This window comes from Panthera pardus, unplaced genomic scaffold, assembly GCF_024362965.1.
Source record: "Panthera pardus isolate Hobbes unplaced genomic scaffold, ASM2436296v1 HiC_scaffold_22, whole genome shotgun sequence".
In the NCBI taxonomy this organism is placed as follows: domain Eukaryota; kingdom Metazoa; phylum Chordata; class Mammalia; order Carnivora; family Felidae; genus Panthera; species Panthera pardus.
The window spans coordinates 61,099,213-61,127,121 of NW_026526788.1; the positions used below are offsets into that span (position 1 = coordinate 61,099,213).

The 27,909-nt window shown below is 55.1% G+C and overlaps 1 protein-coding gene across 11 annotated transcripts in view; it reads right to left on the bottom strand.

The window, feature by feature from the left end:
- The window catches only part of SH3PXD2A (SH3 and PX domains 2A), a 242,916-nt gene that overhangs the window by 10,198 nt on the left and 204,809 nt on the right, over positions 1-27,909 (bottom strand). For 9 of the 11 annotated variants that reach the window (XR_008424913.1, XM_019459323.2, XM_053909897.1 and 6 more), the window contains 6 exons: positions 19,011-19,124; positions 14,761-14,844; positions 9,608-9,725; positions 5,237-5,574; positions 4,239-4,288; positions 1,452-1,571 (listed from right to left, as the gene is read on the bottom strand). Coding sequence is in view for 10 of the 11 variants with exons in the window: in XM_019459323.2 (XP_019314868.1) it covers positions 1,452-1,571; positions 4,239-4,288; positions 5,237-5,574; positions 9,608-9,725; positions 14,761-14,844; positions 19,011-19,124 (824 nt within the window). In the remaining variant the exon portion in view is untranslated. The remainder of the gene's footprint in view (positions 1-1,451; positions 1,572-4,238; positions 4,289-5,236; positions 5,575-9,607; positions 9,726-14,760; positions 14,845-19,010; positions 19,125-27,909) is intronic. The other 2 variants (XM_019459324.2, XM_053909899.1) reach the window with 1 other exon arrangement.

The following is a 27,909-nucleotide window of genomic DNA, read 5'->3' on the forward strand; positions in this document are numbered from 1 at the left end:
AGGTACAGCCTGAGACCAGAGCCACCCTGCTGGACGCCTCCCTGGTGTTCCTACTGCCTGTGGTCATTTCACTGCATGTGGGATCCCAGTGAAATTCTGCCAGCCGAACGGACTTTGGCTTAAATGGTTAACTGTGGGAAGGATGAGGGGCTTTTAGTCATTTCCATGTTAGTATAAACTAGTTCAAGGAGCTTCTTTCTTAACTACTATTTGAGATTGGCTAAAGACCAGGAGTGTGGTGCTGCCTCTGCTGCAGTTCATCTGGGCTGGAGCACATAAAGGGAAGATAATTTTGGATTGTGGGACACTCCTGGAGAAAGGTACCGGGGTGGGCGGGGAGGGGACATGAAAAAATTGATACCAGGGGAAGAGGGGCAGTGAAGGAAGAGAGATAGAGACCAGCCCTCTGCAGTCCACACCAAAAGGGAGAGTTTCTGTCCTTCCTTTGGTTCTCTATTCCTTCCTTCACCCTTCCCACCCCATACTCCACCCCACACTCAAGATTAAGCCTGGGTAGCTCCTAAGTATGACAGTTCAGTTACATGGTGAGCTTTGGAGGCTCTTCTGGAAACCTAAGCACCACCGACGGAATGATTTTTCTTGGAAATTCAGTTCCAAATTGAATACGTAGGATTTAAAACATTCACACGGGGGACACCCTCTCTCCCACAGGCAGAGACCGCCTTAGGGCTCTTCCGACAGTTCTACAGGTGTTAACTGGATTTAACCTCATTACTCAAGAGCGATGACCGCGTGCCCTGCAGTGGCCACAAAGCAGAGTTTCATAAATGCTAGGCCGGGAGGGAGCCTCATAGGGTCTGTTACCTCATGTGGCAGAGACACATGATCAAAGCCAGGGCAGAGGAGTGACCGTATTGAGGGTGAGAGGTGCTGGCGGTGTGCACGTGGCCAGAACCCAGGCCCCTATTACCGTGGCTACGTGGACCACATTCTCCCCACGGCAGCGCTCGCTAACATGGGTTCTTCAGAATCTTGGCCCCCAGGGTGCTCCTAGGAGACAAACTGTCCTGGGGCCAAATGGGTCTGGGCAATGCTGCTATTCTGGTGCCCTCTTAGAGATGCACGGTGACATCCCTACAGCACAGGCTCTGAGAAGTTCTGCGATTAAAAGCACACAACTGCATGGATTTTGTTTAACCCAATGTCCTTCAAACCTATTCGACCAAAGAAGCCCCTTGTTTCGGGACGCTTCCATCACAAGTTCCCACTACACGCTCTGGGAAACGCTGCTGTGAGGGAAGGACTGCGTGGAGACAGGAGTCCTGCATTCTGGTCCTCACCGTGGCACTTACTGGCTTCAGGCAAATTTTTATCCCCGTGGGTCTTCTGCCCGCCCCCCTGGAATGTTGCCAGCAAGGCATAAATGGGAAACATGGCAGGTCTTTGACTAGCATGAGTTCAGACCCTCAGCTTCATGGCCCAAGGCTCACCTCTGCCTTCTGTCCACCCCGAAAGCTGATGCCGTCAGAGATGCAGGACTGGAATTCAGCAATGGTGTAATACTCCACCTCAACAGAAGGGGGCTCTGGTGGCTTCGGCAGCTGGAACCCCTAAGGCAGAGAAGGGCTCAGTGAGCAAAACCTACCTGATCAGAACTGTAACAGAGGCAGAGTGTGGCGGTTACACCAGCTGGAGGGCAGCTGACCTGAGAAGTATCCATCACCTGAGGCTCAGGGTGTCTCCCCAGGGGACTGTTCTCCTGAGCAGGCTTTCTATTACCCATGATCCACTTGAAACTCCTCTGAGCTGTCAAAATGATCATTTAGTAATAGTAACTTCACCCCTACATCTCTGGAGGTCCAGTTTATAGATACTTCAACAGCTAGGTCCCAAAAATGAAAATGAAAAAGTAGAGAAGTGGTTTTAACAAAGCCTGTGCAAACTGCCCCATGGGAGGAGAGCCTCGTCCTTAAGTCTAGCTGACAGGTCACAGCGGTGACACCTGGTTGCAGAGGCAGGGCCAGGGGACACAGCCATCTCTTTGGGGCAGAGGGCAGGAGTGTAAGGGGGCGTGGAGATGGCTGAAAAGAGCCCTTGGTGGGTCATTGCAGAGATGCCAAATGGTCAGGCAAAACAGGCTGGAGTGGTTATACCAATACCCAAGCAAGACATTCAAGGACATTTAGGATTTGGCTGCAGCCATGACTTCTGAGTCTTATTCATTCACTTTCCAAACATCAACTGTGCATCTTCTGGGTGCCAGGCCCAGGTCTGAGGCACTGGGCACTTAACAGTGAACCAAAAGGACAACCCCCTTGCCCTCATGGGGAGGACATTCTAGTTTCACTCGGTCTCTACTCTGGTCAAAATGGATTTTGTGCTGCCCTGTTACTTCCAGTATGTCCCAGTATCACACAAAGGGGTTAAAGCAAAACAAACAAAGAAGTATGTGTGTTTGGCGGGGGGGGGGGGGGGGGGGGGGGGGCGGCGGTGGCGGGAAGGGAGAGGGAAGCAGCTGTGGTGTAACAGGAAGACCTCAAAAGACCTCTGCCTTACAGCTGGACACATGTGGGCTCCAATCCCAGCTCAGCAACTAACCAGCTGTATGGCCTTGGGTAAAGCCTATGACCTCTCTGAGGCTCAATTTCCTCATCTGTAAAATGGGTCATGAGGAGAATTACTGATAGGTACCTAACTTCTGGCCCAGCCAAGGACACAGGGGGAGCTCCACCAACGGCAGCCAAAGCTGACCCCTCCTTCTGAAATGCCATCCTATTCCCTGGAATCTTCTCCATTCTCCACAGCTCAGCATGTCCTAATCTGGCCACTCACAGCCCAGCTGTCTTGGGTCACAGGGAGTGAAGGGCAGGAGGAAGCTGGTCTTGAGGGACCAGGTATGATTCAGCCCACTTTCTCTGCCCGGGGCCCTGGCCCTGCAGGCATGTGTGTGAGTAGATGGGGTCCAGGCCCTGCCACCCCCCCCTCCCCCTCCCCCAGCCACCAGGTGGGATGCAGCCACATCTGGCTGGGACAAGCCCTGCCGCAGTAAGTCCTGCACTTGTTAAGTGTGGAAGGAATGAGCCCATTGTTCCCAAAACCGAGTCTGCCTGAAAATAATCAGCTGGGGCTGAGAGAACTGGAAGGACGGGAGAACTCATTGTTTTGTCACGGAAAACTCGAGGGTAAAATGACATAGAAACTCCCCTGGGGCCGATGGCCAAGGCAGGGATGGTCTCCTCTCCACACGCCTGACTCAAGGACCCGTTTACTGAAGGCCCGCTCTTCCAGGCCAGGGCAGATGTCACGGATCCCAGTGACCCTTGCTACTAGGCCCAGTGAGACTTCAGAAATCTTTCCCCACACGGTGCGGCAGGCAGCCCGTCCGTCAGCCACAGCTGACATAGGAAAGGGAAACCTGGCGGCCAGCCCTGCATACACCATCCCATTTCATCCTTCCAGCAGCCCCAGGAGGTGGCTGGCACTGTCCCCATCTTACAGATCAGGAAATGAAGGCTTGGGGAGGGTAACAGACTTGCCCTGGGTCTCGCCGTTCCCAAGCGTCAAAGGTGCAACATAAACGCACGTCTGGCAGGCTTGAAGCCCTCTGTTTCCACGGCACCCACTGCCCCTGAGGACAGTCCCCTGAACTAGGGCTCTAGGTCCGCTGCCAGCATCACTGCCACCCTAAGCCTAGTATCCCGAGGGTATATGCTCTTCCCTGATGGTCTGGACACCAGGACCCCCACCTACAGGAGCCAGGGACGCCAGCAAGTTGAGCCTCTGACTTTCAGCGCAAGCCAGTCCTGGCCATTCACTCCTCCTTGCAGGGGTGCTCGCCGGCCTGCCCTCTGCCCTACCAGGCTCTGGCATCCACCGAAGCCACTGGACATTCCTGAGCCAGGAAGGCGAAGCTGAAAGGCTTCCAGGCACACATGGACAGCAGCCCCATTCCCAGCCCCTGGCAATGCCCTGGCTGGACACTCCCGCTGGCCAGTCTAAATGTTTATGTCTGCCAGTGTAGCGGCTGGGATGGATTTATTTAGCTTTGGAGTGCAGTGTGTTTTTGAGCATCAACTGTCCAGCTAGGCCCCCAGAATGGCTGGGATGCCCAGGCTTTCCTCTCTGCCCCTGGCCCCACAAAGCTGGAAGCCCAGCAGGGCCCTGGAAAACCCCTGGACTGACAGGCATTGAAATGAGACAACCAATTAACTGGGGAATGTTACAGGGCGTCCCCAGATACAGGAAGAAAAAAAGGAGAAGAAATTCAGCATACATACCAGGCTGGATTCTCTGCGAGGTGGAGGCCTTGTCCTTAGGTTCGGGGAGCCTAGAAGAAGAAACATGGCTTCAGAAATCCCAGCCAGACAATGGGTAACAGCGCTGGACCCTGTCTTCCCTATGTGTGGCTGCCTCCTGATCCTGGGAAGCTCCTGGCTCTGTCCCACACTCAGGAGGGGCCCATGTGCTCAGTCACTATCAGCACTATAGTTTCTTCATGGAACCAGAGACCTTTAAGCTTTCTTGGCTGTGTTTCGGGGGATCCATGAGCCCCCTAAAATGATGTGCACATTTCAAAATGTATAGACATAGAGGCATTTTTCAGAAGAAAGGGTAAATAGCTCTATCAGATTTTCAAATTTAGGAGCAGAGGCCAAGTTCAGAACTAAACTAAAACCACAGCTTTCCTCAAGATTTTAAGGCTGGGTGGACATCACCAGAAGCGGCTCTCTCATCATATAGGGCAGTTTAACCTCCATCTGAAGATGCTGTTGAGCCAGAGATGCATAGATTAGGAGGGGGCCAGTTAGCTGGGTTTCTCCTATACAGAGGCCTTTAAAACTGCTCGTGGAGAGGCAAAGCCGTTCCTTCCAAGTCTTTTAGGTTTCCAGTAACTGGTGGGAGGCGAGAGGGAAGGAGGGGTAAGGCCAGGAAAGATGTTCTACTGGCTGTCACTCTGTAAAGCAGCCTTGCACAAGGGAGCCACGTGTCACAGCCTGGGGGATACACTGATCTGCAAAGCAACCATTCCTGGCTTTCTTCTAGGGAATGCCACCAGCTTAAACACTCGTGTATTTTATCTTCAGCGCAAGAGTTGTGAGGAAGTGCCTTGCCTACTCGTGATTAGCATGAAACAAGTTCAGGGTTAGGGGTCAGCCTAGATGTCAGGGTAAAAATGATATAGGGGTCTTATACACCCCTCTGGCTTTCCTTGCACCCTGTGACCGCTTTCTAAAGAGCTGTGCCGTAAGGATGCAGGGGTCAGGAAGGCTCTTACTGATCTGGGCCCTCTGAGGGGCAATCCTGGCCACGGCTGGCGAGCCCTGGGCCAGCTTGGAGACACTCCTCTCAGGGACGCCCAGAGCGCTGCCATTGGAGGCATTGCACAGGATGGGCAGGCTGATCTCCTTCTTGGCGATGGGGACCTCAGGGCCCTCTCCTTCGGCCGGTGGCGTCTCCTTATCCCCCGACGCCTTCTTGTTCAGCAGGTTGCTGATCTCCATGATGTTCCCGATGATCTCCACTGGGCCTGCCAGATTCTTCTTGCGTGCTGGCAGGTCGTCCTTGGCTTTCTTCAGGTAGGATGCTGGCGCCCAGCCCTCTTTGCCCAGGTACCTGGGGGAAGGGGTGGACATGATGTCACTTGAGCGCTGCTACCTGACCTCACACCGCAGGCTCCATCTGGCCTGGCCCAGCTGCGCCTTCTCCACTGTGTTCTGTGAGGCACCCGCCAATCCCACCACTCTGGAGAGAAGTGGGATGGAGGGCAGGTGGAAAAGACACCTAGGACACCAGTTCTTCCTCTCTCCTTGCTCTCTGCCTGATCCCTCCTTGTGTGGGCTCTCGTTCTCTACAGTCAGGCAAATGTGGGACATCAGGATGAGAAGATTCCTCAGATTGAGTTGCCCACCAAGTAGACTTGACAACGGCCTGCTACCTCCCAACAGAGAGGGCGATTCTAGAGATAAGAGCAAGCGTGAACGTGGTGTGTTAGGTAGAGGCCCTCTGACAAAGGGAAGGGAGATCAGAGAGGTGAACAGGTAGCACAGGTAAGAGGAGTTAGGAACCCCGAGTTCTGCTCTTGAGTCCCTTGGTAAGTCCCTACCCTGGAGCTCAATTTTTTCTCTCTTCTGCAAACTTCAGGAAAAGAGTAGCTACAAAAATTTATCCAGAAAGATAGACCTTTCGAGACTAACTAGGAAGATGTCTATAAAGAATGGCCAAGTGGGGGAGGTATGGATGCTAACTGTGGGGGTAGCGGACAGATCAAGTTCACAGAACAAATCCCCAAACAGACTGATGTTAAGGGTAACACTTCAAATTACTGGGGGTAAGGGGCGCCTGGGTGGCTCAGTTAAGCGTCTGACTCTTGGTTTTAGTTCAGGTCATGATCTCATGGTTTCGTGAGTTTGAGCCCTGCCTTGGGCTCTGTGCTGACAGCACAGAGCCTACTTGGGATTCTCTCTCTCCCCCATTCTCTCTGCCCCTCCCCGGCTCATGCTGTCTCTGTCTCTCTCAAAATAAATAAATAAACTTAAAAAAAATTAAATCAAATTAGTGGGGGTAAGGATGAGCTTTCAATTACCAATTTGGAGATGACTGATTACCCAGTTAGGAAAAGTAAGTGAGACCTTGGCCTCACACCACAGGGGGAAAAAAAAAAAAAAATTGTGAATATTTGGTTAATCTTGAGGATTGAGAAAATCTTTCTAAATAGGGCTCCAAAAGCCAAAACCATGAATGGAAAGACTGAAAGCACATGACTGGATAAAATGAAAACCTTTGGTATGACACAACAAAACCAAAATGAAACAAAACAAAATGAAAACAAAATCAAAACCCATAAACAAGGACAAAAGGCAAATGACAGGGCTGACTTAATTTGAGGTGACTTGATGACTTCTGAAAACAAGCTTTTCCCTTTTCTCCCCATGGTGCTCAGAACTTCTACCCAAGCCCACCAAGAGCTCACCTCCCAGTCCACCAGTTGCACTGTCCCCGTCTGCTCCCCGGGGCACATCTGGCTCTTTGCAACGGCTCCTCTGTGCCAGATGTCGGACACTCGCCCTTCCCACCTGCCCGATCTGACCTTGTTCTTGGGTGCTCATGAGGTGGGAGAAGCAGGAACGTGAAAGCGAAAGTTTCTATCAACATGTCTGAGCTTTGCTGGAAAGCCTAGGCAGGAGGTGGCTTCTTATGTTCACACCACTGGAAAGCACAGGCAAGCTGTCCCAAGGTCACCTGTCTGGCCCCCTGTGTGGGGCTTGCAAGGCAGATATCAGTTAACACGTGAATGGAAGTCAAGGGGCTGGCCTGCCTTCCCAAGGTAAGGGGTGCAGAGAGAAGCACAGAAATTTCAGGGGTGGATGGCAGCAACTAGTAAGGATGCCTAATCGTATGTATGAGCCACGAGCCAAGGCTCAGCAAAGCAAAGCAAGTAGCAGAGGGCCACACAGCTAGCTGTTGGCAGCATCTGGCCTGGAACCTGGTGCTCCTGCATCTCAAGATAAAGAGCTTGCTGGCTATGGCAGAGGTGTTCTTCTATGAGAACAGTGGGGAGATGGGGAGTGGGGTCTCATGGGAGTGATGGTCAGGCCTGCTCACTGCCCTGAGTGCTCCCACGTCCAACCCTGTTGTGTTCGTCGGGTGTTACATGGATACAATTAGATTCCAGGCAGAGAGATGCAGGGGAATCAGGAGCGGCTGTGTGTGTCTGGGTCCAACTCGGCTCACATCTGCTTTCCAGCTCTGGAGCGCAGAATGACTCCAGAGGGAAGCAAACTGGAAAAGAAGGGAGAGAGAGAGAGGGAGGGTATGTGTGTGTGAGGGGAGAGGGGAAAAGAAAGACAGGAAATGAGGATCAACACAGAGCCTGGAATGTTGGGAAATGGCATATTTAAGGGGGTGTCTGGCAGCCTTCTTAAGGTGGAATCTTTGTAGGGTTTTTTCAGTTGAAGCTCCCACTAGCTAAAGGGGTAGGCCATGGGGACAAGAGTTGACTAAAAGTGATGGCTCAGAGTAACCTTGATCATTTTAAGAAACTGGAGGGGCACCTGGGTGGCTCAGTCGGTTAAGCATCCGACTTCGGCTCAGGTCATGATCTCACAGTCCGTGAGTTCGAGCCCCACGTCGGGCTCTGTGCTGACAGCTCAGAGCCTGGAGCCTGTTTCAGATTCTGTGTCTCCCTCTCTCTCTGACCCTCCCCTGTTCATGCTGTCTCTCCCTGTCTCAAAAATAAAATAAACGTTAAAAAAAAAATTAACAAAAAAAAAAAAAGAAACTGGAAAAAACCCCGCAGCCTTGTAGATAACCTCCGGGAGGGTGGTTTCAGTTACCAGCCTGCCTTAGAATGTTTGCTGGCCCTCCCATGTAGATTTGTGGTTGCTGGATTTTGGGGTTGGGTCTAGTTTTTTAGTGAGTGTGAAAGTCTAGGGGCAGTGACTTTGGGAGACACACATCCAGGCACACAGTCCTGTCCCACCTCACAGAGCAGAAAGGAACACCTCAGCCCTACTGACTGGTATGCATGGGGCCAAGGGCAGGAGCAGCTATGTCTTGTCAGGTCACATTAAGGCTGAATCCCATGCAGCCAATGACCTTCATCCTACCCATCAGCATAGCCCAATCTTAACACCACCACGGTCCAAGATACTGTCTCCTGAGTGCCCACATCACTTGGGTCAATCCTGTCCCCACTGTGGGAGACAGAGCGGAGCACCCTTCCTGCCCAGGGTGGGTACGGGGTTCCCAGGTGTGATGGGCTGGGGAAGTGGTCCCCAGAGCTCACAGATACAAGACTATCTTGGTCATTTGGGCTACGGGCAGGGAAGAGAGAAACTGGGTGAAATCACCACAGCAGAGTCAATTCTAAAGGACCCAAAAACATTTCCTGTGAGCCCTAACCCCACCCCCCACCCAGAAGGTGCTGGCTGGCCTCAGAGCCCCAGGACAGAGGGGACTGGAGAGCAGGACTTGGTAGGGGAAAGGTGAGTGAAGCCCACAGGGTTTAGTTGGCTTCTAGGATTGCCAGGGAAGCCCTCCCTCCCCTCCCCATGCTCCCAAATGGGTTTCTCAGTTGGGAAACATGATTGGGCCCTGCAAGAGGGAGGGGCAGAAGGAAGAGGCCTTTAAGCTAGGCTTGGGCTCAGGCCTTACTTCTACCCTGGCTCTTGCAACCATATAAGCCAGCCCTGCAGAGTGGAAAGGCCGCCAGTGTTGAGCTATGGGCAGCAGGGACTGCCTGTTGGGACCTCAGCAAGGCCTGTGGACGCCAGCCCTTCAGGCGGCCTGAGCTACAGAGCGCACCAGGCAGCCAAGGCCGGACACAGAAAACCAAATTCAGATGTGCTGGACCCTCCTGGCAGATGCATGGGAAGGGATTGCACCACTGCCTGCAAGCTGAGCCGGGGCCCCCTGTGCCCCACTGGCCACAACTCTGGCTCTGCTTGACGTGCCCCAGGAGAGAAGCTGCGAGATGAGCACTCTGTTCGAGCTGTTCAACCGTGCAGGGTTGAAGCAGCCAAGCCTGGGCTGTGGGCGCAAAGCCGCCTCAGTATCGACCTGCCAGCTGGTGCCCACGGCCACTGTGCAGTCTGCTGCCCAGGGCCGGAGTGGTAGAGGGATCTCTCTCTTCTGCTGAGGCTCCTACCTGATGTACCACCAGCCCTCCAAGTTCTTCCGGATCACTTCCACAGTGACGCCCTTCTCAAAGCCAATCTCGTCCTTGCTCTGGCTGGTGTAAGGCTGTACAGTGACGTACTTCTCCTCTGTGGGGGGTGGATGAAGCAACAAGGCATAGTTATTTGAGGTTGGAGCTCAGGTCCTCCTTCCTGTCTTTTCCTCCTCGGGCCTGGCCCGGCTTAGCTGGTTGCCTCACTGTGGCTCCCAGTGTGTGCAGAAGCTGGCCGGGGCCCCAGGTGGCCTGGCTAAGCCCTGGCAGCAGACAGTTGGCTCTCCCAGCCCAGTAACAGCAGTGAGGGTGCTGGGGCCTAGTGTCCTCAGGGGTCCAAAAGCTCCCTGGACTGAGGGCACAGTTAGGGGGAACCTGCCCTGTGTGGCACCTGAGTCAGGAATCCCCTGGGATGTCTGGAGGCGCCGTGGCATGCCCCCCTTCCCTGAACGTGCCAGACCCCCATCCATGCCCCAGACTTGCTCTCTGAGCCCTTCTCCCACCTCTACCCCTTAAATCCTGCCTCTGTCTGATCTTCCGGCAGCCCCAGGGCCACCTCCTTGGTGAAGCCTTCCCTGACCACTAATGTGATCACCTGATTGTGTGATTTCCCCAAGAGGATTGTGGGGAACACATGTTCTATGGGAGTGATTACATGGGTTTTAAGATGAGGGCCCGGCGGCCAAATGATCAGTGGTGATGCTGACTGCAGCCATCAGCAGGGCCTCCCGGAGCCCAGGGTGGGCCAGCATGCTGAGCTGACCACACAGCTTGGGAGCACCCCTTTGGGGAGCTGCCTGCTCTACCGTCACATTTGCCTGCGAGCCTTGTTCAGGGCCTCCCCAGGTACCGGGAAGGAGGTGCCTTATGGGAAGACAGGAAAAGCCTGGGAGGGCAGGTGTGGGGAGGCTGGGCAGTGCTTGTCCTCCTGGATCTCTTCAGCCTCTCTCCTGGCAGGGGCCCTGCTGCCTCTGCACGGGTCCTTGCTCAGGCTTCCAGGGAGGTGTTCCTCCTGCGTCTGCTGGGGCCAGGTGGACTCATGGCTGGCTGGCTGGCTGCCCTGTCTCCTGGGTGGAGAGCCTCCCCAGAGAAACGTTCAGGTCTCAGGAAGGATCACACATCCCCATACTCACCCTCTGGGAGGAGGAGCAGACCTAGACAGAACTGGCCACACCCTCTCGGAAGGTTACCCTGAACTCATGCTGTCTCTTCTAGCCTGTGCCTGTCACACAATTGGGGCTCCGAAGGCACTAGGCAGCGCATCAATGAAGGGCAAGGCTGTCTGAGCAGGGGCAAGAGGCTGTGTTCTAAGATACCTGCCCCACTCCTCCTTGCTCCCATCTATGACAGTAACTCCTAGATTCCTTGGTGGACCCTGATGGGCAGCCTGCCTGAGCCTTAGGCAGCAGTAGGGGAGGGGTACGGAGGACAACTGCCACCTCCTCCCTCCCCTCCCGCCCCCCCCACTGCCCCATGACAGGAGGGCCATCTGTTTACTTAGGAGGATCAGGGCCCTCTCTGCAGCCCTATGCCGGGCCCGGATAGCAAGTCCCTCCAGGATGGAGGCGGCAAGGACAGAGCTGATGGGCCCTGGCCAAATCTGAGAGGCTGCCAAAGGCGAAAGGTAGGTGATGACCCGCTGGAGCCTCCACCATTCTTCGGCATGCGCCTCTCAATGGCAAGCTTTTCCCAGACGCAGAGGCCTTTCTCACCATCGACTAACTCCTGGAAGCTTTCAAATTCCCATCCAGCCACGCTGAGGAGAGCTGCCAAGATCGCCTGAGAACCTGGGCCAGCCAGATTCTGACTCGGGCCTTTGAGAAGTTCAGTGTGCTACACTCCAGCCCTCCACTCTCCTGCCTGCTCCTGGTCCCACTCCATTTTCCAGTGGGGCACGGTAAATCCTGGCCCGGGCCGTGGCCAGAGGGGCAGCGCCAGGCCCTGGGGATGTAGGGTTCTGAGGTTAGGGTGAGGCGAGGCCTGGGCTCCACATTTTGCCTATGTTCAGCTGGGCTATTTTTAAAAGCCTGTGGTTCCAGCAGGAAGCCATCATTAAAGTTTTCCTAGGCAAAGTTGCCTCTGCAGGGAAAAATTATAGTCCTTCTCCTAGGAAGATCAGAGGAGTGCTGTCCTGCCGCATGGCAGAGAACAGGGCCTGGACCGTGACAGGCGGGCCCAGGCTCTGGAGCTGTCAGGCCCAAGCAGCAGCCTCTGCAGCCCCCAGTGTGTATGCAGAGGACATAGCACTGAGGGCCATGTAAGTGCCCTGCCTCCCCTTGACCCTCTCAGAGAAGGCAGAACCAAGCACATCAGTTTTCCCTAGTGAAGCTGAGCTGCTCCTGCACAAGGCCCCGTTCTTGGTGGCCCTCGGACTGACGTGAACACAGAGGTCTGGGAGTTTATGCTCCCGGGAAGAGATCTGGCTGGCCTAGAGGCTTGTCTTGCCCCGTCACTGTGTAGGTCCCAGGTGATGAGCATTCAGAGTGCAACTCTTCCAACTGGTCTGTGTGGGGGTTTACTTTCCTGCCATGGCCAGCTCAGGCGGCGGAAGCATGGCTTACCTCCGTGTAGACATGTGGCTGGCTGTCAGGTTCCCAGCTTCCACGTTTCCCTGAGGGAGAGGCAGAGCCAGCCCCTCTACTGGACCAGGGCAGAGCCCCGTCTGGGGGTGGGGATGGGGAACCAAGTCAGGATGCCCAGACAGACTGAAATGGTCTCAGGGGCTTGGGGAGGGGGGTTGGGCAGCTAAGTCATTCAGGTTGCCCGGGTCTCTAGAAGAGACTTTTAGGAATCAAAGTTTAGGAATCAAAAGGGAGAGGGAGCTGTAAGCTCAGGGGTGGGGGGTCACCTCAGGGCTTCTGGGAAGCACTGAGGCTGTGGTCACTCTGATGTGCCGTCAAAGGTGGGTGGCAACTTTGCCCTAGGGAGGGCTGACCAGGCCGCCCACCGGGTGGGTGGGTGGCTGGCTGGGGGAGGTGGACAGGCCTGTTTTGGTTTTGGAGGCGGGGTCTGGAGAACCCTGCAGTTTCCAAACCACAGACGCCTCCTCTTTCAAATGCTTTCCCCTCCGTCAGCAGTCTCCCTGGCTTCCCTCCCGGCCCCCACAACCTACCCAACCCCACTACAAGAGGCCTTCTGATTCCAAAGGCCTGGTTGGCAGAGGAGCTGGGGAGTGGAGGCCCTGGGGAAGCACTGCTTCTCTCTTGTCTAGTTATATATGACCCACTGCCTGTTTCCCCCCATTGGCTCCACTGCTTTCTCCCAGCCAGCTTTCTGCAAGTTTTTCTTGGCTGCCTGATTTAACTTAGTCCTGACTTAACTTAGGGCTGAGACTGGGAAATAATGCTGTTTAGGTCTCTTAGAGAGAGAGAGAGAGAGAGAGAGAGAGAGAGAAAAGTGGGCTTGTCCTCATTTACATATTTGTATACGTATGGATGTCCACAGAGTTGTGCATCTGGCTGGGAATGCATGTCCACATATACCACTGCATGCGTGTAACTCCGAGTCCGCTGCCTGTGCCCATGCAGTGTGAGGGGCTACGTATGAGACCGTATAGGAAGCTATGTGTGTCCTTGGTGGTCAGAAGCAGATGTACGATGTGTCCAGAGCAGCTGAAGTATCTGCGACTGTAAATGCATATGTGGAATGTTCTACGTTGGCTGCACGAGCGGTATTACGTGTGTAGTGGCTGTGTGCCAGAGGCCACGGATGCGCAGCTGCGTGGGGGCCAGAGGGGACAGCGTACCGCTGCGCACGGGCAGTAGTGCTTCGTCACTTGTAAGTGTCCGTGTGCTTATGGAGACGCAGTTGCGTTTGGGGTTCGGTGTAGGATGGCGTTGGGAGCAGATGCTGGAGGGGATGGGGGAAGGCCAAGCTTTTGTCTCTGCGGTTTTTCCAGGCCAGCGTCCCCCTCTCCTCTGCTGCCAAGGCTCAGGGCAGTGTCCCAGGCTGGCCCCCCGGCAAAGCTGCTCCACCCCTCCTAGTTCTAGGGTGCCCCTGCTTTACACTCGAGCTCGTTCTCGCCGTTTCCATGACTTGGCCTCCTGCCCTGCACCTTGGAGTCCAACCCTTGTTCCACCCTCAGGATGAGTTGGGCTCCCACAGCCAGTGCTCTGAGTGTGGTGCTGCACCAGCCACAGGCGGCGGCCACCTCAGCGTCCGGGCTTGCTGCTGCCTGGGGCTTGGGGCTGGTGCCAAAACATGGTCTCAGATTGTTGAGGAACAAGCTGTGGGGGTGGGCCGATATTCACGGGGCATCCCTGCTATCGGAGAGAGGCCAGTGCTCATCACAGGCCCTTCCAGCCTTGTTCTCAGTGAGACAGGAGAAACGGACCTCTGCTGGCCTGTGGGCCCTGGAGATGTTGAGGGGTTTGTTCAGAGGCTCACCCCTAAGCTCCCTACTCCCAAGCTCCTGGATGCTGGAAAGGCCCTGAACCCGCAAATGTCTTAGTTCCCAATCAGCCTGGATGGCTGGCCAGGGGCCTCCCTAGAATCTTGACCAGGCCCCCTCACAAAGTGCTGATGCCAGTGCTGAAGATGCTGGAAGCTCCTGGCTGGACCTGTCACTGCCTTCAGAGCCGGCTGGGGCCGAATCCCGGGACCAGGCTGGGACTGGCTTTTGTTCCCTTTCTAGTTTCCCTGGAGCTAGCTGAAGAAGGAGGGTTGTGGGCTGGCCCTTCTTCCTACTCTGTCCCTAAGTAGTTGCTGGAACAGCTTTGGCCGATGGAGCACCTTCTCAGAGGAAGCAGGCACCGAAGAGTGGGGGCAAGTAGGACAGCCTGTGCAGAGACTTACACCCCGCCCCCCTCATCTGCAGCTTCTAGGGCCAATGTGGCCTTTCTTAGTCCAGCCGCCCCCACATCACATCCTGAATCCCATGACCCCCATCCCCAGGATGGTGGCAGAAGCCAGAGCCGCCCCCCAACTCCCAATCATCCCAATTCCCAGGTAGCCCCCTGTGCCCTCCTCCCCAACACCCCACAGCTGCAGAAGGTGAGAGAAAGTCTAGCTGTTGAATCTGGGTGAGGAGGCCGAGTGGCAGACAGGAGCAGAGCTCAGAGAGGAAGGGAGGTGTTAGCGAGAGAGCGAAGGGCGGCAGCTGCGGGTCAGGAGAAGCCGGCTCCCACAGTCACCTCGGCTGTGCTGCCTGTTGACCATCCCGCCCAGGGTCCACCGGCGATCCAGACGCCGCAGATGGGCCTTGCGTCTCTTGGACACTGGTGTGGGAGATGGCAATGGAACACGCGGCCGACGGAACCGGCGGAGAGAATGGAGATGAGGATGAGATGGGATGGGGCAGGGAGGGGGATGGCGGGAGGGAAGGTTCACGCTCCCGGGGCATCATCGCCAGGACCAAGCACCAGCAGCATGCACCTGCTGGACGGGGGCAGATCTGCCCACTGACACGGGGGAAACTCCACCAAAGCCAAACCATGTGGGTTGTATCCCTAAGACCGAGAGGGGCTAAGAACTCACAATGCTAGCACCTGAGAGGTGAAGAGGGTCCTGGGACCCAACCTGGCACAAAGATGGCCCTCCCAGGCAGCCCCAGGGAAAGACTGCTGCTTCCACCATGGCTGGGCAGTCACGGTTCCCAGGAGGCCATGGGGCCCACGGCACCACCCATCTGTCGGCCACTCACTCACTCACCACGTCCTGCTTGTGAGCCTACCGCCACGAGCCAGGCACTGTGTCAGGAGAGACGTGGGGGTCCTCTGCCATGGGGCTCCCTGTCCCTACCACCCTGGGGGTACCTGTCTTTGCTCTCTCAGCCCTCTCCGGGGTCTAGCACAGGGCCTGGCCAGAGGCTGAGCACCAGGAAATGTCGCTGAGTGAAGTGCACATGGGGACGGATGCTGCAGGCCTTGGTTCTGCTCCTTTGCTGCACGCTGCCCATCGGATTTCTGACAGCGGGGGACCTGCTGCCCAGTTCTCTGTGCTGCAGCCCCTCTCATCCAGCCCATGCCCTCTGGTTGCCGTGGCCCAGCCCCAGAAACCCTCGGCCTTCCTATAGGATGCCCAGGTGTAAAGACACCATGTCAGGGCTCCAGGGCACCAAGCGGCCCCCTGCAGAAGCTGGGGGTCAGACTGCTCAAGTATGGGGGAGACAGGTCAGCAGAGTCAAAGGAAGACTGTCCAGATGCACCTGAGCCAAACCCCACCAAAGCCTCCTAGGAAGTACTTGCTTTTCTCAAGGGAGTGGTGGTGACCTATTTGACCTGCTTCTTGGCAGGAGGAGGCCTGGACCAAAGGTTGGAGATATGGATTCAGCTGAGGCCTCGCTGCCGGATGCCTGTGTCACCTGGGGGCAGGCAGGCTTCTGTTCTTCTCTAAGCCTGTTTCCTCATCTGTCACTGGGGCTGACATCTGCCCTGGCACGAGCAGAGACAAGGGACTGAACGGGCCACGTGGAAAAGAAACGATCTCCTGTGTGAGGCCAGACTGGGAAGGACCCTGACAGCAGGTTGTTCGGTGGCTTCCCTGTGGGCAGAGGAAGCCTCAGCTGATGCTCAGGCCAGGGGCCACCACAGCAGTAAGTGTTATTTCCCCAGCTGAAACCATGCACATGGACCATCTCACTGAAGCCTCACAGAAGCCCTGTGCAGTCAGCACAATCTCCATGTTAGAAATGGGAAAACAGAGGTACGAGGGGGTTAAGAAACCCTCTGAGTCACACACCTAAGTGTCAGGGCAGCACATGAATCTAGGTGGTCTGGCTCTGGAGCCCAGATTCTAGGCCCTACGATGTTCCTCCCCCTTGACCCTGCACCCTTGGCCTGCCAACAACAGGGAAAGCCCAGATAAGAGGCTGGTGCCAATGCGGACCCAGCAGGGAGAGAGGCAGATCATTGCCAGCGGCTATAGGGCACAAGGGCACAGGCAGAGACCCAGATTCTGGTTTTGGCTCTGCCACAAACTGAACTGGGGGCTCCATGGAGGTGACATCCCTATGGGCCTCCATTTTCCTACTACCTCTGAGAGGCAACGGACCCAATGGTTCATGAAAGCACTTTGCCAGTGTTGGGCTTGGCCCTTATTGTCATCAGGGGGTAAGAGGATCTTCAACCTCCACCCCAGCCCTCCTACCTCCTACCGCTAACATTTCAGAACTGGAGCATATGCCAGAATGCCTGGTAATAGAAATAAACCCAAACAGCCAATTGTCTTTTTGGGATCAGGGATCAGAGACCTATGATGGGATGGCAATAGGCCTGGAGTAGAGGGGACCAATGTGGGATAGTCTCTCGGACACACCACAGATGCCAGGGCCCTGGGCTGGGGTGGTGAGCCCTGAGCTCTCCTGTTGAGTTGGGTAGAGACGCCCAAGATGTGATGATGAAGTTCACAGCTGCCCAAATGTTGCCAGGGGTACTGGCACACAGGTCCTATCAAAAGGATGCTGAGGAACCTATTTTAAAGATGGTCTCCCTGAAGGCACATGCACGCACACATGAACACTTCTGAATGCAGAGCCTGCACTGGTTGCCTTACTGATTCTTACTCTGTCAAGGTAAAAATCCTCTACAACCTGCCACTGCTTGTGCTTGCACTGCAAAAGCACCTCCTCTCTCCTCAAACCAGGCTGCCATCTGTGTGCACACACCTCCCTGGCTCCTTCCTGCCCGGGACTTCCCTGCCTACTCAGTGTCCTGTCCTGCATCTCCCGACATCTCTGCTCTGACATTCTTGGCAAAGCCTTTTAAGGCGGGACTCAAATTCCACACACACACACACACCCTCTCAGAAGTGCTTACAAGCAAAATGCTTCATGGGTGGGCAGAGGGCACAGTGGTAAAGACCACCAGGCAAAGGAGGCTGACCAAGGCTCAAGCCTTACAAGGACAATCACGTAGCTAAATGTCTTAAAGCCTCAGTTCCTGCATGTGGAAAAGGGGGATTATAACAGTGCCTCCCAGAGTGGTGGCGAAGGCTTTTAAAGTCCCAGGGCCACACACCTGGCAGGGAATAATACCTCACTAGACACTCTAGGGATTGTTGTTTCTGAAAGGCCCAGGGATGACCACAGAACATGGAACTGGGTAGGAGGCAAGGCCTGATGACTGCAGATAAACTAGACCAGAGCCAGCTCAGGGGCTAAAATCCTCCACCATTGCAGAGGTGCAATGGAACCAGAGATGAGGCTGGGTGCAGGCTCAGCCCCAGGGCTCAGGGAGCAGCCAGGAGGGATCGGGCACCCAGTCTGAACCTGCAAACTCTTCCCGACGGAGCCTCATCCCTGGAAACCTGTCACAAGGTAGATGTGCATTGCAGGGGCTGCAGCCCTGGTCAAGGGACTGAAATAAAGCATTTACATGGGAGGAAGGGTGGGGCTCCAACCGCCTACCGAGTAACTGACATTTAGGGCAAGAATGAATAAGGAGCTGGCACTCGCTTGGCGGACTGCTTATTTTGGCCTGGGCAGCATGGAATGGAGGGTGTGTATGTGGGGGGCAGGCCTGGAGGTGGCCTGAGCCCCGGGTGGCAGGCCTCTGTCCCCCTGGCTCTCAGTCATGCCCATTTGGACCATCCCCACTGACCATTAGGGCAAGCATTCCCGTTGCTGGGACACAGAGGGTTTAGAAGTTCTTAGGAGCAGGCAGACAGGAACTGGGGGTGGCTCGGACTCCCTGGGCTCAGGCAGCCTGCTCTGGAGAATACCTGAGTCCACAGACAGTGCTGGCCTGGGGGGGTGGGGAAGGGGGAAGGGAAGTGAGAAAATCCCAGGAAAACATCACGAGGCCAGAGCTAATCAGAGGGGCCAGGGGTGCAATGGCCACCTTGCGGTTCTTGCTACAATGAGAAATGTCTTGCAGGCTTGTTCTCTGCGTCTGAACTGTTGGCCAGGATAACAGATATCCAGAACAGAGACTTCTGAGTAGACATGCACAGCACAAGTTGTGTGCACAAAGCCCATTGCGTTCATCCCTGCAGCAGAGAGCACACTGTGGGGTCAGGGAGGCAAAGGTGGGTCTGTGTGGGGTCCCCAGGGGAACCAAGGGCTTCTATGGGGAAAGGGTGCTGTGGCATTTAGTCCTAAGACTATTCTTTCCAGTCTCTGCCCCAAAGTTGCCAAAGCCTGAGATCCACACTCCAGGGAAATTTCCCCTCTAATTTGAGCCCCATGCAGGGCAGGTAGGGCCAGACCTGGGAAAGGAGGTGAGCTTGTGGGCTGGCTTCAGTGAGATGGGGTCCCAAGGGAAGGGTCTGGCACATGGCCCAACTCACCTTAGGGATTTTGATGGCTTTAGGGAGGAGAGTGGGAAATGGGTTCACTCCAAGGGCCAGGAATGGGGTGGGTACCCATCCCTGAGGATCTCGAAGCAGCCCACACCCTGCAAATGCCTCATTATTTCCCTTCCGCATTGAACCTGCAGGTCCTTACCTTCCCCCGTCTTGGAGGTGTTGATGTCTGAGTCATCCCGAGTACCATTCTGGGCCTCCAGGTAGGTGGCAGGGACCCAGCCCTGCTCCTCAGAGGTGCTCACAAACCACCAGCCTGCAGAGGGAACAAGAGAGAACGCAGTCATGAGAGCCCAGCAGGATTGGGCGGGGGGGGGGGGGGGGGGGGGGGGCAGGGCATGGAGCCAGGCAGCCTGGGCACCTGGCAAACACCTGGCTTGAGTCCAGCCTTGAGAAGCCTGTGCCTCACTAAGAAGCAGCCAACACGCTCCCTGAGAGGAGGGCCCGATGGACGGTGATCCACACTTACACAAATGCTTGATGAAAAAATTTAACAGTAAAACTGAAACAAGGATGTGTCAAATGTGTGAAATCACCCTGTGGGAGAGGCCAAGGAAGCTCTGGCTAAACAGTGACCACTGAGGGTCTCTGAAACCCATTAGGACTACTGGTGTGCCTGGGAGTTTAGCTGCCTTCTCTCCTTTCAAAGGTATCCAGAGATAAATGCCTCACAGACAACTTCTGACAGTCACTGTGCCCCTGGCTCCGTCACAGGTCCATGGCATTTGCACATCAGTGCTACTCATGGCCGCCCTGAAGTATGTTGACGTGTCAATCATACTAAGTGGGCACCGCACCCTTGAGTGACCCTTGGCGGTCACGGCCAAATGAGAAGAGTCTTTCTCGTTCCTTGGTTCATTCATTTATCATTTAAACAAATGTTGACTGAGCCAAGTACTCTGAGCACCTGGGCCTTGGGACTCCACTAACTGCCATCAATCCCATCTTAGAAAGAATTCTTCACAGGACCTTGTCTTTGCCCCCATCCCATTCCGATCCCTCTCTACCCCCAAAACAATCTGGCACTGGTTCTCTTTTCTGTCTGTGACAGAGCTCACCATTTCCAAATATGGACTGTTCCCTGTCAAGAGACCCAGGGCTTTTCCCTGGGCAGCACGGAGGCCCCGTCACTGCCCACAGCAGGGAACAGCTGCCCGAGAAGGGGGGACACTGGGAGCCTCCGAGGTGCTCCTTGTTGGGAAGTGGAAGGGGCTGCCCGAGAGCCGCTCTGATCACGGAGAGGGACAGGGGAAAACCGTGCCACCATTGCACAGGACATCGGCACCCAGAGCCACCTCCTAGGTCTTCCACAAGGTGTGACGGGCCTGGGATAGCACACAGCCTATGATCTAGTCTCGAATGTCCACTGCACCCCACCTTCTCCAGAGTTCCACAACGCTCTACCTGCTGCTCTGGAAAGACCATGACACCCGGTGACATCTGCACAGTACCATAATGACAGATGCATGTCATTACACGCTCATCTACACGGCACCAAGAGTGAACCCTACTGTCAACTATGGATCAGAGTGATTTGGATGTGTCCGTGCAGGTTCATCAGTAATGACAAGTATACACTCTGATGGGGGAGGCTGTGCATGTGTGAGGGAAGCATGTGGGAAACCTCTGTATCTTCAGTTCAATTTTGCTGTAGGTCTAAAACTGCTCTTAAAAAAAAAAAATAAAAATAAAAAAAACACAACCAGTTGTAACAAACAGGAAAAAGCCTTGGATGAGGAATCTGGAATCTCAAGGCCCAGAGCTATTTGGCTCAAGGGCCTTCCTCAGTTGGGTCACTGTTGTCCCTCCGGAACCCAGGGTGGATGCGTTCCTCCCTCCTTCCCTCCCTCTCCCAGAGTGGGATGGCATGAGCCATCACACCCACAGCCACTTGCACATTCTGGGCCACTGAGCAGACTCCCTGGAGCAGCACTACTGTCCTCCCTGAAGCCCCGGCCACAATGGTGTGGCTGCTTACAAGGCTGTGGCCAATGGAGGCCCCAAGGAAACCAGAAGACATGATCATGCAGGGGTCTTTTCCCCTTCTCTCGGCTTCGGGGGGAGCACTCTCTGGATCCCCAGCAGTCTCGGCCAAGAAGCACCATCCCCAGGTGCTCTTCCACAGAGGCTGGCCGGAGGTCACAGAACAGGACTCCCCATCTCATAGGGATTTCCACCATGAAGATGGTTCTGCCTCCTTGACCACAGGAGTGGGCACACCTGGTCAATCATCTTTGGACTGATCTGTTATCCCCCTGGACACTGTAATGGTTCTGGGGCTTTCTCAAGAACTGACAGGGGTACTTGGGCAATCTGAACACTAAGTACCACATAGACCAGGGATCACAGGGGTACGTGGGAAGAGGTGGCCTGAGGGTTAAATCACTAAATCAGCAGCAAAGTCTAGAGATGGAGAAAGTCAGACTTCATACCATTGGAGTTCTGGGTTCCAGGTATGCTAAAGCTAGGCCACCTGTTGGACTAATTACAGTGAGCCAGTGACTGTCTATGCTGTTTAACTGAGCTGGAGTGGGTTTCAGTCACTGAGTATCCTCACTAATCCCATACCTACCCAGAAACCACCAAAGTTCATGACTAAAGGTCCACCATCGTGAGTCAAGTCTGGAGTTGCAACTCAAGTCCACTGGCCACCTGCCACCACAGACCTCAGCAGGTGAGGACAGAGCCCTCCAAGCCACTCTGGGTAAGAAGTACCACCCCCAAATTTCCGCGCACCAGGATAAACTCCAAGAGCCCCAAAGAACAGTCACCATACTTCTCAATTTGGAGTCACTTCTGGGAGGGTCTTGAAGGCTGAGGCTCTCACATGATCCCCAGGTCCAAGCCCCAATGCCAAAAACACACAGGTTTTGGCTCCCATACCTCAAGACCCTCATCAACCTGACCGCCCCCAAAGCCATGCCAAATCCCAGCAGGCCAAGGAAGTACCCTGAAGGCTTGCCCTCAAAAGGGAGCTCTGCTTCCCAGGAAAGGGTTTCTCAGGATGGGCCTGGGATGGGACCAGGGATCTTACTGTCATTGGGAACACATGGGGATGTGTCCAGAGGAACAGTGGAGTTTGGAAGCATGTGTCTTGGTGAGGATTTGCTAAGACCCCTCCATGTCCAGCCCCTCCCAGCCTCTTTTTCTATACCAAGGTGTGCCACTGACAACTCCAGCCTCTGAAACAATCACTTCTGTCCCCACTGGGAGAATATTCCCTCCTTCCTTTGTGTGAGTCCATGCCTTCCTAGAAAAGCAGGCAAGTTGATGGTCTCCTGGATGGCCAGGGTCACTGTCTTTTAAGCCTTCTATGTCTGGAATTTGGGCTCAAAAGTCATCCTCAGGAGAGGCAAAGGAGGCAAGCCCCTCTGTGGATGCTGGGAGGGTTAGGGTTGGGGGAGATTTTCTCCATCAGTCTCATCCAAGCTTGTCTGTGTCATCATCTGGTGTAAAGTGAGTCCAGCAGCCTACAGATCTCTTGTTCTCTCCCTCTCCCCCTATGGCCATAGTGGAGACCAGCCCTTGAATGGGCCTTTCCCCTTGGATCCAGGGGCCTCATAATCCCAGGGCTCAGGTCCCTTTTTTGCTGGTGGTATTGTCTCCCCTACCCTTATTTCACCCTTTGGGAATCCTGTGTACATCCTGCTCTCTCCTTTTCCCCAGGAGCCAGGGTCCCTGCCAATTTCGCTGGGAACACTGGCCCGGGTTCCACTCCAGCCCAGAAATGTGCAGAGCTAGGCTGAGTGGCCCAGATTCTCATGTCCCTCCTGCCTCAGGCCCTGCAGAGAAGAGTTTGTCGCTGGCGTGGCTGTGGGCACCTCCACTGAGCAAAGGACAGGCTCAGACACTGCCCAGGTGGGCATGGATGCCCAGCTCAGCTCCACGCAGACCTCCCAGGAGCCCTGGCACACAGCTGGGTCTCTGGGGGAGGCTGCCTGGACCTGCGCCCACCCAGAGCTGCTGACAAGCCTCTCCTGAATGCCAGCACCTCAGACGTCAGTTGCTGTAACCGGGGCTCCCGACCAAAGTCCCTGCTGCTCTACCAAGGAGCAATTAGAGCCTGAACCCCTGGGGGTGGCCCGGCTTGCCAAGAGAGCTCAGTCATCAGCCGGCCCTGTGGGGCTCCCAGGCTCACCTCCAGTGCCTGGGGCATCCTCTTTTCTGCAGAGGCTGAGTGTGTGGGCTGCATGTGGGGGTAGGTGTGGACAAGGGTTTGTATTTTTCAGTGCATGGGAGGTGGGGTATGCTCATGTACACATCTGTGTGGGTGCATGTGCGCACGGAACAAAGGTGTGTGTACATTTGTTACACGTGATGATGATTATGGTCAGGCCCTACCTTTACATACGTATTTAATCTTCAAGAATCTTGGGAAGTGTTAGTGTCATCATCATCCCCACTTTACAGATGAGGAAACTGAGGCAAATATAGATCACAATTAGACACAGAGCTGACCTCAAACCCAGGCTCCAGGAACCATATTCTTAACTACCACAGAAGTGGATAAAGGAATTTATCTGCTGTATGCACAAGGGGAGAGGTGACTCCTTGAGAATGTGTACCTGCAAATGCCACTACGTTACACATGTTCCTGTACATACGTATTGCTGAGTGTGTGCTCTGCGTACGGACACTATGAGCAGAGGTGCAGGGCTGCGTGCACTTAAATGTCTATGTGGACCACTGAGGGTCCCCTGGAAGTAGAGGGTGATGATTAGGGATATAGGGTCAGAAAGACACAAATTCAGGTCCTGGTTTGCTACTTCCTAGCTGTGTGATCTTTGCCAAATTAGTAAACCTTTCTGAGCCTCAGTCTCCCCTTCCTGATAAGGGAGTAATTAATCGAGATTACCTCTGTAACTGAAGTGTTCTTGTTGAAGTGCATAAATGAGGTATATGTAGCTTAGCTTAAGGCCCAGCACAGAAAAGGAGGGTCAAAAACCTTGAGCTGTTATTGACCTGGTGGTGGTTGTTTGGCATTCCCCCCGGCTAACACAGTCACCACCCATGGGTGGCCAGGTGGTATCTTTGCCCGCAGAGTATATCAGGAGATCCTCAGTCCAGCTTGGTAAATGGACTTGGATGTGTACGGTTTTGTGTGTGTGTGTGTGTGTGTGTGTGTGTGTGTGTGTGTGTGTGTGTGTGTGTCTATGCAATCTGTGGAGTTTGGGGACTGCCTTCAGGGGTTCCAGGAGAAGGCAAGGAGCTATCTTTCCTTAGCTGATGCAATTTATGATAGCAAGCATGATGGGAAATGGGGTCAGAGGGGAGGCATCTCTGGGGAAAGTTCCCCTCCTTGCCCCACATGTATTGGGGCTATCTTCAGCCTGGCTCCTGTCCTTCAGCTCACACGGTCTCCCAGGACAGAGTCCTACAGCTTCCTCTCTGCTGTCCTAATGCCTCGGCAAGCCCTCCCCAACTGATCTCCAAACCCCAGTAGCATCCAGAGCATCGACCCCACAATTCACAGCTGCTGGTGCACTTGGGAGAATTAGTCTTGTTGAGACTGTAGGTACCACATTTAGCTGTTCTCTAGGGCAGAACCGAAATTGCAGCAAGCAGCCAGGCAGATGGGGAAGCTCAGGCAGAGAGCCTAAGTGCCAGAGCCCAAGATCTGAGTCTGAATCCCACCTTGGCCACTTCTGCGCTCTGTGACCTCAGGAAAGGGACTTAACCTGTAAAATCTGCCTTGCAGGCTAGCATGAGGATGTGTAAGATAAGGAGCAACAAATAGGCTCTGGCACAGTAGGTGCCCACTAAGCGGAAGCTACGAGCTTTACTGAGGGACTAAAGCCACAGGATGTGGGAGGTTAGGTGGCCAGCACTCACGGATGCCCAGGGACCAGTCTGAGACACCTCTACATTTTTCATGTCCCTAGGAAGATGGGTCCAACCTCCAAGGTGGCCTCTGTTAGCCTTCCTCTCAGCCTTAGTTCTCGGGAGAGAAAATGTAGTGAGGTTTTATTAAAGGACTTCTCACTGCACTGACCAAGTGGCCACAGCTGTGCTCAGACAGGGACGGCTGTCCCGACCGGCTGCCAGACCTGGCCTTTTCCTGAGAAGTCAGCCCTGTTTCTAGGCAGAAGGGGAGCAGTTTCTTATTTAGGAGGCGGGTGGGGAACAGAGAACTTGGAACAGGAAATGGTGGGGAAAACCCGAGGGGCCTGGGCTGGCTGGGAGAGCGCTGAGCACACCCCTGCAGTGCAGCCCGGCAGGCACGCTCCAGCCCATCTTCCTACTCAACATGCCTTCAAGCTGAGATTGCCCCCTGGCAGGGGCAGGACAGCAGCCACCATGCCCACTGTTTGGAGTGGGAAGCCACAAACTGTTGCAGAGGGGCCCTGAGAAAGGAGCCCCCGCACACTGGACGTGCAGGAGAAACCTTCATTCTGGGGGCTCGGGGTGTGATCTTTGGAGCTAAGCCCCCCCATGGAGGAGATGTCTGGGAGCATCCCTAGGTGGCCAGTCCATCGAATGCTGCCTGAGCCTGGTTGCTCATTCTGTGAGGACATCTCCACAGCGCCAGAAGAATATAATTCGGCCAGGCTGACCAAAAGCCCTCTCCAGGAGGCAAAGGCCCAGAAAGAACAGCGATGTCACTTGTCACAGCAGCCAACCCTGCTTGTGGGCCTCACTAAGAACCCGCTTCACAATGGTCCAGGGGCTGAGTGGGGGCAACCTGGCTAGCACCTCCAGCTCAGGGCAGGAAGGGAGACCATCCATCCTAGGTGGGGAAGGGGCTCCCCAGCCCCAAGAGGGAAAAGCTCAAGCCCAGAAGTCAGACCCTCCCTCTTTTCAGGCCAAGTGTAATCTTTGGCTGTTGAGCCAGTTGCAAAGCCCTCTAAAAGGCACTCTAACTGGGGCTTGGCAATGCTGGCATTGGGGGGAAGGATGGAAAGGGTAGAGAGGAAACAGAGACACAGAGTGAAGGAGACAGAGTGGGGGACAGACAGAAGGTGGGGATGGGGACTTAGCGTCTCCAGGAGGGGGCTGAGCCTGGCCAAAGGCAGCAGGAAGTGACGGGCACTCCCAGGCCACTGCTGTCCCCGGGGTGACCAGGCCACAATGGCCTCCTTAATGAGAGAGGATAATGAGCTCATTAGGGCCAGAGGAGGCCAGCTGCACACAATTAGGATGTTAATAAAAAGTCTTCTGAGGTCACAGCTCAGCCTAGGACAAAACAGCTGGTGGGGGTGGGGGAGGAGGACCCTGCTCCTTCCTCTCCCTCTGAAGTCCCCCCCACTCCGTTCTTCAAGGTATAGTCTTCCATGAGGCCTTCCCTGACTCGCCCCACCCTCATGACCCTGCCCATCCCAGGATTCTGCACACGGACACTTCTTAGTCCCTCTTCCAAGACCTCGGTTTGGATCCTGGCTTCACCATATCCTTGCTGGTGACCTGGAACAGGTTGCTGGGCTCCGTAGAGCCTCATCATACCAGGATAATATGATCTGCCTATAGGGCTGCCTGACATCATGGACATACGGTGTCCTCCATAACCAAATGCCTTCTGAGCACCTGATATGTGCGGGGCATTCCAGGCATGGGGACGCTATAGAGGACACAGTCAGGCTTCAGCCTCTCTTCCCCACCTCCCCCTGCACTGCACACAAGATGGGCTCAAGTACAGCCCTGGTGCTGTAGGAGGGGCCGGGCTCCCACTCAGCAGTCCTGGGCAGTACCCAGGGGGTAACAGGCAGGAAGAGATTCAGAGTTTGGAGTCTGGGAGAGCCGAGCAGCCTTTAGGTTACTTCCAGGGCTTGCCTTTTTCTTCCCCTCTCGTCCAGGTCCTTCGCGGGGTCTGAGACCAGTTAAGGCAGAGCTGAGCACCTGTGGAGTGCTAATGTACGCCTAGACCTAAGTGAAGGGTGTGGGTGTCGAGACAGAGAAGCATGGGGGATGGAGCTAGGAATAGCAGAGGCACAGTCCCAGGCCTCAGACACCTGCCTCAGACTCTGGACCCTTTGTCCAGGCATTTCTGCATTCTTCCCTTGCAGTGGTTTGGAGAAGGGTAGGGGGTGAGGATCTGTGAGCCCTGAAGGGGGCGGGGGGCTGCTGAGAAGGGGAAGGGGGCTGAAGGGAGCCTGGCCAGGCACTGGTGACCACGCTGCCCACCTGGCTGCACCACACCTGGCATAGGGCTGGGCCCTAAGGGACTGCTTCTGCCCTGGATCCCTTTCCCGTGACCTTGGGGCAGATGTGAGGTTTCTACCTGAGAGGGACCAGAGACACTGGAAAGGCTGGCTGCCCCTAATTATGCTGTGCCTTTAAGAACGACGAAAGGAGGCCCACCCTCAGCCAGGCCTCCCCTGGTCAGAAGGCTCTGTCACTGAGGCCTCTTGCCAAGACACACTCCAGCTCACAGCATGCGGCCTCCACCGTCCAAAGCAAACAGGAGCAGGCAAGGGCTCCCCCAGTCTTTCCCAGTGCACCCCCTGCCTTCCTGCCCGACCCATTCTTCTTATTCCACCTCTGGCACCTATCCCTGCTCTGTTGTCCATGGCCTCACCTTCCCCCAGATGGGGCTTTCAGGCCACCAGGGCCCCAGAACCTTCCCTGGGTGCCTGAGGCCTGGATTCCAGGACCATTAGCACAGGCTGCTACGTCAGTTTGGAAGGCTCCGTGGAGTCCACAGCAAGAAGACAGCGAGAACCGGGCGCTGCCGCCCCTCCCCCAGCCCGGTTCCAGCCTGCTCACCTCACTGGATGGGCCCAGGAGGCTGAGGCACCCAGGAGAAACCCTGACCACCGAACATTCGCTGGCACAGAGGGGGCACATGATAAAAATGACAGATGAGAATCACAGTTTTCAGCAAGGGCTCTAGAGCCAGGTTACCTGGGTTTCAATCTCAGCTCTGCTACTAACCAGCTGTTCGGATTTGGGCAATTGCCTCAATTTCCTCATCTGTAAAATGGACCTAAGGTAGTACTTCTATCTCCCCGTGTTATAGGAAGTAGAGGAGTTAACCTACAAGAAGTGTTCAGGATAGTGCCTGGTTCCTAGCAAGGCTTACCAAAGAGCTATTGTTAAAGCTGAAG